This window comes from Malania oleifera, chromosome 1 (assembly GCF_029873635.1).
Source record: "Malania oleifera isolate guangnan ecotype guangnan chromosome 1, ASM2987363v1, whole genome shotgun sequence".
Classification (NCBI taxonomy): domain Eukaryota; kingdom Viridiplantae; phylum Streptophyta; class Magnoliopsida; order Santalales; family Ximeniaceae; genus Malania; species Malania oleifera.
This window is the reverse complement of record NC_080417.1, coordinates 616,081-629,339: the sequence shown is the minus strand read 5'-3', so window position 1 is coordinate 629,339 and position 13,259 is coordinate 616,081. Positions and strand designations below refer to the sequence as shown.

Sequence of the window (13,259 nt, the reverse complement as noted above, 5' to 3'; positions counted from 1 at the left end):
GTTTAAGTTCCTATCATTCAAATTGAATAGGTTACAGATGGTGTTCCATTTTAGGTTCTCAACACTTGCTTCAAAAAAAAAAATCTGATTTCAATAAAAGAATAAATGTTTTCCAAAAATACTACTTTCCTTGTTCAAGGGACTTCCCAATGATTAAAAAAAAAGGGAAATTTTCAAGGCCCCTGAGAGCAGTGTCTGCATGTATATGACACAATAACTACCCCTCAAGAGGATATTTGGAGCAATCTAACAAATGTTGATGTTAAACAAAAAGCAACTGATAAAAATAAGAAAAACAATAAACTATCATTTTAGAACAAAATTTGAGAAAGGGAGCCACCTCCACCCCAAAAAAACAACAAAAAAAGGGGAAAGAAATCCAAGGTTGGAAGAATTTTGGTATCCAGTGCTTTCTTTGTAAATGTTGAAGATAACCCAATGTTTTCCCAGCATCTGGAAAAAAAAAAAGAGAAAAAGAAAAAAGAAAAAAGAAAAAAAAATGGGCATCCAAAATAACCCTTATGTTTCCTACGCAGGAATCTATTCGAAATAACCCCTAGGTTTACAAGACTCAATAATTAGACATTAAATTAGACCGCCCACATCACAGCATAATGATTTTATTGAGGTAAATAAAAAATAAGCATATTTTTAGCTTCAGTTTTCCATCAATTCAAAGATCCATCAGCATCAATTATGTAGGTTCATCCAAGTGACAATTTCCTTTCTTATTCTGCTTCTTTTAAACCAAAGAATTGGGGGGTCATTAAGATAGAAAAGCACAAGGTCGCAGACCCAAGTGAGTATTGCAGTGATAGAATGCCTCATCATTTCTAAGTAAAGGCACAGTAAGTAGTAATTAAACTTCTGACAGACCTCGTAAGTTACAGTTCCACCAGATGTTGCTTGTTGACGTACTGTCACATTAGATATGACGCCATTTGCTGACAGAATGCAGACAGCTCGTGGCCCATTTTGAGAAAATGACATTATTTTTGATGATATATCCTGAGAAGCAGGAACAATAAATAAATTGCCAGTTCAATTTTTTACAACAATAAGAACTGAATTTCATAACCAGGAACAATTATCAGAATCCATCCTCTGTATGTTCACCAGTTTTTACAAAATGTGACACAAACTTCACACCAATATATGTACGTGCGCATGTATATATAAATGGATGAGCATGTGTACACTAGCAAATGACATGTACAATGCACATTTGAGATATTTCTTAATAGTGATACTGTAGTGTAAATCATATTAATTTATTTAACTCCAAATAAAGTGATCTATCTCTTTAAACGTGAGAGAGAGAGAGAGAGGGAGAGTAGGAAAATTAGAGAGTTGAAAGATATGCAGGCAGAATTTTGGAGGGGCAGTTACATGTGAAATTATAATTTTTCTGGCAATTTCAAGCATGACAAGGATAAATAAGCTCTTTTAATATTTCTAAGTAGTTAAATTTAATCCACATTATCAAAGTTTTCCTCCTAGGTTCTAAAAATAAGCAACTCCTTTATATTCAATGAAAAAACCTTTAATCCTAGTGAGGTTATCTCTAAAGACTTTTTTCTTATACAACAATCTTTAATGCCTTAATAAATTCAAACAAGAGAAATCAAAGGAGGGAATCTGATGGTGATAGTGATCAAACCAGAGAAAGCATTCTGACAGCGACTACTGTCCCATATGGTGCACTCGGACTTGTAAAAAAATAGAGATTCTTGAGCAAGTATGATGTTAATGGATGAGACTTGAGCGTGGCAAATAGAACGTAACAGCAGCACTCTATTTTGTTGTACCCTTTCTCTTTTTTTCTAATACAATTTTTTTGTTTATTAAATGAATGCAGCAGCAAAATTCATGGCGGAGGCTGGTGACCACCTTTAAAGTCTAAACTAGGATGTGACACAACAGATAATAGACAGGCAACTACTTTGCTGATTGCTAGTAACTTTTCTTCAAGACTACAAGAGCGGGAGGTCGGGTCCCAGCCTATTATGTAAAAGCATAGAGCTTATATTAGTAAATTAAGATCTCTTGAACTTTGCTGAGTGCCTAGATTTAGGATCCAAGTAGCACACCAGGCAAGCAAGTTAGCCTTTAATAAGTCCACAGATGTTATACATGTTTAATTTTGATGTTGCTTTTGCTATTATTTCTCAATGACAATGATGACAAAATAAAACAAAATAAAAGTGAATATTTGGAAGAACATTAAATAGAATTTATGTGGTCGTGCTGCCACAAATATCGTGTTGATGCTATATCAAGGTTAATCAATTCACAAGAGGCGAGTATAAGAAAAAATCAATTATAAACTGCACAGCAATAATAGACAAATCTAGCACAAAAGTTGACACGCATTATATCAATCAAAACAAATTTGAAAAGTGAAAAAAAAAAAACAAAACAAAACAAAACAAAAAAACAAGAGTCATCCTTGACTGCAGGTGTGCAAAATATGACCATTTTGACATGATATCCAAGTTCAGAATGTCACGATTTGCAATTACCTTACACATTAAATCTTATCAAAATTTTATTCCATTTTACAGGACATATCTAAAATAGTTGAGCCCCACCCGCCAACCCCCACACCCCCAAAAGAAAAGAACACGGTGATGTTCCCAGACCATAAAAACAAACAACATTCTCCTAAATTAGGGCCAAGAAAGCCGTTATAATACTTTCAACTAGAAGGGAAACTTATAGATTGAAGTCCCAACGGGAGATGGACAGTGCAGTATCTGTCTTGTGAGCACACCATAGAAAAGGACAGGAAAATGGAATCAGTCACGGAGGCCAGGTAGTTCTGTTGCGCGGTTTGTCGGTGAGATAACCCGCCCACTTCATCAATTTTTTTTTTGGGCATGGGAACCATTTGAATCCAATTAGATGATAAGGCCAAGCAAAACTTGAATCATTACTTAACTAGAGTTTCCTTATAAAAGAGACATTATGCAAGCTAAAAAGCAAGGACACCGAAATTTATATCATACTTTTTATTTCAAATATAAAATATAAATACATATGCGTCTCTCTCGTCTCTCTATTTCTTTTTTATTTAATAAAAATTCTTGATATATTAAATTTTTTATTATAAATTTTTAATTTTTTTCGATACTGGAAGAAGAGATTTCATTGATAAGAGACGAATTTACAGAAAGGAGAAAAAGGCTTCTCCCGTCGAAATTCTGGAATAATCCAGAAAGATTAAACTAGTATAACGAAGAACTAAAAAATAAAAATAATAGTCAGAGCAGAAGATCCCTCCATTCTTGCTAAACCTCCGAAAAGCTAACTCCCTTAAAGCAATAGAAACCAAAACACCATAAAGAAGCTAGGTAATGAACCTCGTCCCACACCAGCTGCCAGTTCAATTTTTTCCTCAAAAAAACCATGCATCACACTCCAACGGTAACCTGACAACACTGCAAAATACCGCATTTCCAAAGTGCAACCCTCTCCTTCCTTATACCAAACCCCTCAAAAGAAATAGACAACAATTTCTCCATCAATGCTGGGTAGACCCAAGATTCTCCCATCACACCAAATAATTTATTCTAGATCCTCCAAGCATAATCAGAGTGTAAAAATAGATGAGGTGTCGTTTCAGAATTCAAATAACATAGCAAGAAAACACCAGGAGATAAAGCCTTCAAAGTCTCCTGACTGCAATAGGTTATTAGTATTGATTTTGTTAAGCACAATTAGCCAAATGAAAGCCTTAATTTTCGTGGAGCTTTGGCTTTCCAAATAAAAGAATATAGGAAAAAACAAGAATTGGAACGGGTCAAAAATTCAAAAAAAAAGATTTACAAGAATACACCCCTTAATGATCCAAAACCCAAGACAATATCCCTAGCGGAAGAAAGATGACAATCGTTCAATTAAGACAGCAAGTTCCAACAACTCTCTACACTAAGAGATTTTTGAAATGAAAGTTCTAAGCAATGTTTTAAAACGCGAAGGCATAAGGCAAGGAATGTTAACCCTTAAGAGGCAAGGCATATAAGCCTTAAGGCAATGGGGCATAAGCCTTTTGAGAATTTGTTTTTAAGATAAAAATATGCTAAATAAATTATATATTTAAAATAAAGTATAAATAATCACAAATATAATGAAAAAAGAAAAACTAGATGTACTTTGCAAAATACTTGTTGGCCATTCAAAAATTGCTCTTGAATGCATGACATAAATCATGACAAGAGTAGCTATACCATTGCAAAGTTCAAACTATTTTCATGATGTAAGAAACAACTCTCGGTTATTTTGGAAAGGTGAGTTTTAGAAATAAACTCATATTATCACATTCCTTTTATACAAACATGTAGTTAAAATTTTCTAACCAATTCTAACTTGAAAATGACACACCCAAAATGCATAAGCCTCAACTAAAAAGGAGCAAAAGCGTGCTTTTTGTAAAAATGCATAAGCCTCAGCATGTAATGTGTTACCCTTTTTAGAATTAGGCATGCCTCAAGTTTAAATAAGTCTCTTTCCTTTTTTTTTTTTTATCTCATCTAGCATATAAATTATTAAATGATTTATGTTTAACTTCACTAACAACCTTTTTTCCCAATTCTTACATGATAAATGATCTATCCTCCTAGTAAAGAAAAAGTTGTTTGACTTTTATTTTGTTCATCCTTGAAGGTTATTAAGTATTCTTCTCTCTTCTTAAAGCAAGTATTCTTTGTAACAAAATCATATGATATGGCAAAGCCTAGGATCATATCCTGAGACTCATTTTGTCTTCATATCCATATCCTCCATGTATCCTCTCATAACCTTTATTATCCCTTCAATGTGTCCATTCAAATTTGCTCCTATGAATGTTTTCCCAGTCCCTAATATCAGTTGTATATAATGCTTTCCATATCTTCCCAAAATTGTCTCGTAAGGCTTTCTGCTAAGCCTATTTGAGGAGCATAAGCACTAATGATATTTATTATCTCTTGGTCTAAGACCATCTTAATTTTTATAATTCTATCCCCTTCTCTTTTGACATCTACAAGAACATCTTTTAAGTTTTTGTCTACAATAATTCCTACCCTATACTTACATTTTTCTTTTCTAGTGTACCAAAGTTTAAATCTTGATTTTTCAATTTCTCTGGCTTTCTACTTGACCCACTCTGCTTCTTGAAGGAAAATTAAATTAATTTTTCTTCTAATCATTGTGTCCATTATCTCCATGATTTTACCTATAAGCGTCCCTATACTCCAAGTTGCTAATCTAATTCTAATTTATTGAACTAACTTCTTTACCGCCCACGTCCAAGATTATGTGGAAACCCTACATATTTGACACCATACCCGGGCACCGATATGGCACGTTGCTTCGAAGTGACGACCTAGCCCACCCTTGCCTAATTTTCGTTACATCCGGGTGGTATAAGTGCAACGCATCGCTCATAGGGTGTAGAGACCCAAACCCGAAATGAGCTGGGTTTGTCAACGAAGGGTCACGTTCATTGACGAAGTCCTTCAGAGCCTCATCGACGAGCAAATACCGAGCGGGTCGGAGAAATATCCGGAACTTGGGCTCGGCGACGAAGGGATGGCTTCGTCGACGAGCTGTGTGGCGGACTTGTCAACAAAGATGCCACCTCGTCAACGAGTTGGACTTGGTCAAAGACCCTATAAATATCCATTCTAGTTGCTTAAGAGCTAAGTTTCTCTCCCAAAAGCTCTCTCTCTCTTTCTAACCTGCGGTTTTCTCTCTCTCTCTAAGATTCTTCGCCGTTCGTCGTCCGTTCCCAAAAACGGAGGGTACTGCGTGGATCAGAATAGGGAACTCTACAATTTTAGCAGACCGGATCGTCATTTCAGAGATTTTCGGGTTTTTCCCAAAAGATCGAGGTCGGGATCTGATTTCAATTTTGATTGGATATTTGAATAGTAGTCGAAATTATAGTAAGATTATATTCTGTGGTTTTTAGGTTTTAAGAGTCCCGGGTTGTTGATTTGAACCGTATTCGTACAAAGTTTTGTTTCGAGTCTAAGGTAAGGGGAATTTGATTACAACAACATTTTTGGAAAACTAAACCGCTAAAAAGTTAATTTATACTTATATATATGATTTAACTATTTATTTGCTAAATTCTACCAAGAAAAAATGCCGGTTTTACGATTTCTCGATTTTTGATAAAAACGAGGATTTCGGCGTATGATATCCAAACTCTACAAAAATCATTTATTTGTATTTATACTATAGTAGGAGATGCTCGAATCCTTTACTTAACCATTTAAATGATGTTTACTGGATTTTTATCATTTAGCGGGTTTTTGGACTAAACTTGTGTGATATATGTTGAAATGGAAATATATGAATTTTCTATACTATTGATATAGATTATAAGAACGGAGTTCCAATTTGTTATACTGAGAATGTGAAAAACGGAGGCCGGTGATACACCGAGCTGAATTAGTAAACAAAAAGGGATAAACTGAGTGGAAAGGCACCGGTTTTAACCCAACGTGATTATCTGAAATTGTGAACATACTGGAATTGCACAGGTTACTATTTTGCTATAAATTGTATATATGATACTGGAACCACAACTTGTGACCAAAAGAAGTTGAAAGAAACTTCAATAAAAGGGGTTGAAAGATACTCCAGTTCGGGGGTTGAAATAAACTCCTAGGGCTAGGTACTGATGCTAGCAGTACAATGCAACCATACATGAGAAAATCAGTATAGGTACATTAGATGGTCGACCTGCGAGGAGTTAGTAAGCTGCTGGTAAAAATAAACCAGGGGGCGGTCGGACTATAAAGATGCTCGACTTTGTCTGCATGAACAGGACACTGTCAGAGGCAATCAATGCACAACCCGTGTCATGGGATAATCAGGCAAATTGTCATATCAAGCTGGAGGTGTTCTAATAATCATATGCATGATTTAAATACTTGACGTGCAGATAAATGTTATATGTTACAGTATTATAAACAAATGTTTCAAAGGTATGAGTTGTATGAAAATGTGCATATATGCAATCACACACTATTGTAACACTTTTTTTCTTACTGAGAGGTGTCTCACCCTATTATACAACCTTTGTTTTCAGGTCCATCAGTACGTCAGTCCTAGTAGCTAAAGGGACTAGGGAGTTATTTTTGGTTAGCTTACGTAAGCATTTGAATCTTGTATTAAGCTTTGATGAAGTTCCTTTTTGGAGGGTTGTAATAACAAGATTATTCTATGTTTGAATTTATGTAAATGGTGTGGATGTATTAGTAAACTCTGGTATAAGACTGATAGAAATCCCAATGGATGTTTATGTTATTCCGCGACATTTACATCGAAGTTATGTATGATTTACACCCGTAAATCCCTGTTTAGGGCGGGTTGTCTATGTATCGTGAACGAGGAACAGGAATTTTGTATGAGTGAGTGACACCTGGGTCCGTATAAAGGGTCGGGTCGTTACATAGGGGACACCCCAACAAATAATTGAAAAGGATTCATATCATAGTTACGCTAACCGTCAGCTACCTAACATAACTCTCCCCTTTACCCAGGCTTGGGACTGATTGTGTGTGAAAAAATTAGGACATTAAGGGGGGGCATCATATGTGGAATTCTTAGCAATTCCCACTGAAATCCTAAAAAAAAGAACACAAATAATATCATGGGATACTAGATAAGTAGGCATGGATGAAGGTGATTCTACCCCTTAAGGAAAAAGTAACCCTTCCAACTATCAAGCTTCTTAGCCACTCTCTCCATTTTAAGATTTCAAAACTCCACACATCTAGGATAGCTCCCACAGAGGGACCCCTAAATGAGTCAGAGGCCACTTCAAAATACCACATCCCATCAGTCTCGGAAGAAAGCCAAACAAAAGTCATCCGTACTCAGAGCCTTATCCTTGTCCATCCCAAAAACTATCCCTCCCCCCCCCCCCCCCAACCTCCTCATCAAAAGGTTTCTCTAACCAAAGCAATTTGATCTCTTGAGATGGGATTCCACCCTAACCTCTCAATCATCATCTCGAAGCCTCCTCCGCAGAATAGAGATATTAAAAGAAATCAGAGATCTCATAAGCAATTCTATTAGGATCATTAATAATTGTCCCTCCCCCTACCTCCAACCCCCCTAGCAAAATTTTCCTCATCTTTCTATTAGCAAGCCTATAGAAGAAGCCAGTATTACAATCACCTTCTCTGACCCATTTGAATTCAATTTTTTGTCTACAGCTTCTCATTTCTTTAAAAATCACCTTTTCCGGCTCATTCTTTAGAGAGATCCTTCAAGCCTCCTCACTCTCCTCCTCCTTTTTATCCAAATATTCCAACTCACCTAGAATTCTAGATTTTCTAACTCTAACAATACTAAACACCTCCTTATTCCAATATTTCAGCTTCTCCTTTCAATGTTTCAACTTCCTCATAAACCCGATACCTCCCCAACCCCTCCCTATGTCCTCTCTCCAAGAGCTTCTCACTAATGGCTTAAAAGAAGCATGGTCCAACCACACATTATCAAACCTAAAAGGGGCCAAGATATGCTACTAGATTCCAACAGAAAGGGGAAGTGACCGGAAGTAGGTCTCAGAAGAATAGTTTGAGAGAGATTAGAGAATTTGTCTCCCCAATGACGGCATAGGAGCCTATCCAATCTACTAGCCAGTGCCCTTGCAACCCCGCCCCATTTTTTTTTCCTTCTCCCCCAGAAATCTCACTCTATTAAAATCTTTGCCCATTACGCACTTAGGGGAACAAAACCCAAAAATGTAATAAAGCTCATTCCCAAAACGTAGACCATACATTGCGGAAACCCAACACTAACCCCTCCCTTTCACTTTGACGAGAACAAAGAAGGAAAAGAAGCCCATTAAATTATATCCACTTTAGATATAGGACGGAAGGTCCCACATGATAAGAACACCAGCTAAAGCACCTCGAGATGGTAAGAAGTCTCACTCCCTACACTGACCACCCCCAAATACTCCTAATGATCCCTCAATAATCATGATCATGATTTTTATGAAAGGACAAAAAAGAACTGTCAAGTATATTATAAAAAAAATTTAAAATTTTCAAAATTAAAAAATATATATAATTTCATAATCATGATTTTTTATGAAAGGAAAAAAAAAAAACTCAAACTATAATGCATTATTGTATATCTGAAGCATTTTAAAAAAAGCATTAAAGGAGTGCTCAACAAGTGTCTCATATGGGGATATACTTTAAATTTGTTATCATGTTTTAGAAATGTCAAATACATTTTGGAGTGCTTTGGGAATGTCAGCTCTGGATGCGGCACGATATAGACGCAGCTCCTCTATGGAAGCGTCAGCTCAACATAGTACACAAGTGATAATGTTGAACTGTAATCGATGTCATAAAAGATCTTTTAACTTATATTAAAAGGACCATTTAACAAAGTTCTTAGTTAATCAAGAAGAAAAAAAATCAGTTTCCTGCCATGGAACAGTGTCGTTTTCATATTATTAGTAGTTCAAAAGCTTCAAGTCTAGTTGCATACATGAAATTTGTCCTGCTTGTCCCTTCTGCTATATTCTTTTGAACAATTCTGACAGCTTGACAAGAAAACATTCAAACCGCGAGAACAAATAAATCTTAGTTCCAGATTTCTTAAAGGAAGATTAAATGATTTCCGGATAAGTAAAGGCATAAATGACTATCTAAAACCATTAAACTAGATGTCTGTTTAAATATGAAAATGTACTTTTGTTAGAAGTGCATGTATATCGTTTACAAGGTATTTCAAATTTCTTCCTGTTAATCCATAATTTTTTTTTTTTTTGCTAGGTATGTTAATCCAAAATTGTTGGCCACAAAGAACTTGATAACATTTAATGAATGCTAAACTATAGAGATACATTTCTCATAAAAGCAGTCGCTGTCCTGCTAGTTGCACCATGCATATTGCAGTGCATTGAGAGAGAGATGTTCAACTCATGAAATAAATACCAAAATTCAGATGAACACCACGGGATTTCATTGATACAATAATTAAAAAGTTCCTACTATAAAATGCATATCCAAGAGAGGAACAGCACTCAGGACTACAAACTAGATTCAAGTTCAATTTCATGAATCTTGAAAGAAAAATCCACTTGGCAGTCTTCACAAAAACGATTCATGAAGAACAGAGAAAGGAAAGACTCAAAATAAGGTCACCTCTCCAGCCATGACTCTGATAATGTGTGGTGTAAATCCAACTCTTGCTGATTCTGCAAGATGACATCATGTCAATAAACACCAGAATTTTGAAAGTGGCATGCAACAGAATGTGCAGTACGTAAAAAAATGTCCACATGAAACAGGGAGGAAAAAAGCAGTACATAGAAAAACATGCATATAAGCAGGGGTGAAGCCAGGATTCGTGTTAAACTGAGGCAAAATGATATTGTATTTGCATTAACACAATATATAGTTGATATTTAACATACCGGATGAAGGAAAGGGGAACAACAAACTATGGGCTACTCATGCTTTCATGCACAAAGAACCACCTATCCGCAGATACGAGACAACTTTCACGGTTTCACAGAGTAGTTTATTAAGGGGAAATGGGTTCAAATACAAAGAAATATATGAGACAAAAAAAAATCCAATATTTTAACTTTTAACATCACATACTATTTTTTAACAAAAGATAAGAGGAGCCATTGTCCCCCACGTAGTCAATGTGGTTTTGCCAATGCACAGAGGACCCATTCTAAAAAATTTTTTAAGTTAAATAATACTAATACAGAGCAAAGTCTTCATTTGTTTTTAGTCACAAGAAGAGAATTTATTAAGGGAGAAATGAGATACAAAGTGGAGGATAGGTACCCTCCTAGAATGAACTCAATGGAGTAGAATATAAAAAGCCACAATTATATTATCATGCACTATTATTGAGTCCCATTCCCACGAGCAGCGGAAAATTTTGCAAATCAAACAATCTCTTTGCCCAACAGGGAAAATATTATAAATTTATGATGCTCTTATTGCCAAAGCTGAAAATGTTAAGTCAATGCACCACGCGCCTCTATTAGCCAGCTTCGGGGAATCGGGGGCAACATTTTCAGCTATTGAAACATAATTACCCTTACGTCATGTTTCATTTGCTGATGGAATGAGAGTAGAAAATGAATGGAATGAAAATTTGAATGGAAACATAACGAAATCAAGTGATAAATTCGATTCCATTTTATTCCAACCGATCAAACGTGTAGTTAATACAAATAAATTAGTATTAATCCTAAATAGTAAATAACTAGGGCATTAATGTCATTCCAATAGAGAATATACTGGAATCCCCAAGTCAGAGAAAAACTGAAACATTTTAGGATTTCCTAGCATTGGGCCTTCACAGAATCTTAAATTCGTCGTAGAATTGTATCACAAGATTCACAGCTGGCTCCACAGTCATAAGAATGCTCAACCTATCTGTAACAGTGACATCACATGGCCAAATAAATATACCCAAACTCTTTTCTGCATGCAAAACCAAGAAGAGGAAAGAAGAAAGGGAAAAGAAAAATAACAGTGACATCCATGGCCAAATAAATATACCCAAACTCTTTTCTGCATGCAAAACCAAGAAAAGGAAAGAAGAAAGGGGAAAGAAAAAGGGAAAAAGGAAACAGGAAACAGGAAACAGGGATAAATAAATAAATAAAATAAAAAAGGAAGAAGAAACAATCCACCCTGTCAAGACCACGGGCACTTTATTATTACAATAAAAAGTTTACATAAGGAGGACAGGAAAGGTAACTCTTAACATCACATTCAATAAACAATTCAAAACCACACCACAAGGGTTATATTTTATCAAACTTAATAATAATAATAAATAAACTGCAAGGGGAATTAAAGGAGTGACAGATTACTTACCCAGAGCAGCAGCTAGTCGCGGCCGCTTGCTGGCGGAACCCGGAGTCCTGCCCCTTGCTTTCTTTGCGGAAGACGTGGAGGATGAGGCGGCCGCCACCACCGGGGGACGAAGAGGAGGAGGAGGAGGAGGAGAGAAGCCGCCGCCGCCGCCGCCGCCATTTGAGGAGGCAGGGGCGGCAGGAGTCGAGGCAAGGGCACTTATGGCATTGATACTGATACTGGAAACATCTGGAGCGTACTTACGGGGCCTTCCGCGCTTTCTAAGGCCCGACATCGGCGGAGGAGGCGGCAGTTGTGGTGGTTGGACAGCTGTGACGGCGGAGCCATCACTGCAGCCACCGCCGCCACTAGCGGATTGATGATCGCTGGGGGTTGGAGGGCTTCCCACAACAGGCTTGTAAACAGCAGCACCGTTCGCACTGAATGCGAGTCGCATGTTGGGTTGCATTGCTTGAGATTGAAAAGACAAAAAATACTCTCTGCCAGAAGACATTATGTTATGCTTCTCACTCTGGAGATTCTCACGCGCGTCCCCTCGAATTCAACCAGAAAACCACTCACCCCCCTCCTCCCAAAGCCTTCCACTCTCAGAAACCCTGCAATCAAATAAATAAATAAATAAATAAGCCACAAATTCTTAGACCCTGCACTATCCTCGACCCAACTTCAGCAAAACGATTTCAAAAAAGATAATAGACCGGCAATCAAAATGTAGCCGGAACACAAGGAGGGGAAGCAGCTGACACGAACCCTAACTTACCTGGGAAAAAAAATGCTTACTTTCACGAAATCCGAACCCAGATCCTGGAAAAGCAACACCTGAATTTCAAATTTAGTTATGAAATCTCTCAGAATTCAGTTTTCAAAATTCTTTAAAAAACAAAAACAAAAACAAAAACAAAAACAAAACAGATATCAACAGGAAATCCCAGAAATTGCATGAATTTTTTTAAAAAAAAATCATAAAAAAAAAAATTAACTTTTTTTTTTTTTTAAATGGTACAGTAGATAGAGTTTCTTACGAAGCAGAGATGATCAGAAATTAGGGCTTCTGAAAAGCTCGAGGCTTTCTGCCTAGAGATACAATGAGACAATTTTGAGCATTTAGATATATAATTAATTTTGTTGTAAAAATTTCTGGTTAGTTATTTCATGCTTCTCTGTATTTGGATCTGTATTATAAAAGCAGGAAAAGCATGCCAAAATTACTCTCAAACCAATAATAATAATAATAATTATTATTATTATTATTATTATTATTATTATTATTTATACTAGAAATAAGTTATTCATCATTTTCATATTTCAAAGATATTATTATCTTTCATGAATTATTATTAAGAACTAATATTTTAAATACATAAATATATATATATATTGAAAAATATT

At 36.1% G+C, this 13,259-nt stretch overlaps 1 protein-coding gene across 3 annotated transcripts in view; it reads right to left on the bottom strand.

Annotated features, from left to right (window-relative positions):
• LOC131165771 (AT-hook motif nuclear-localized protein 10-like) overlaps positions 1 to 13,046 on the bottom strand; it is a 29,777-nt gene extending 16,731 nt beyond the window's left edge. The window contains exons 1-5 of one of the 3 annotated variants that reach the window (XM_058123822.1): positions 12,893 to 13,046; positions 12,631 to 12,689; positions 11,871 to 12,466; positions 10,167 to 10,219; positions 877 to 1,008 (exon numbers count right to left, since the gene is read on the bottom strand). In XM_058123822.1, the coding sequence (XP_057979805.1) occupies positions 877 to 1,008; positions 10,167 to 10,219; positions 11,871 to 12,363 (678 nt within the window). In that variant the 5' untranslated portion in view covers positions 12,364 to 12,466; positions 12,631 to 12,689; positions 12,893 to 13,046. The remainder of the gene's footprint in view (positions 1 to 876; positions 1,009 to 10,166; positions 10,220 to 11,870; positions 12,467 to 12,630; positions 12,690 to 12,892) is intronic. The other 2 variants (XM_058123830.1, XM_058123838.1) reach the window with 2 other exon arrangements.
• Positions 13,047 to 13,259: the final 213 nt, after the last annotated feature.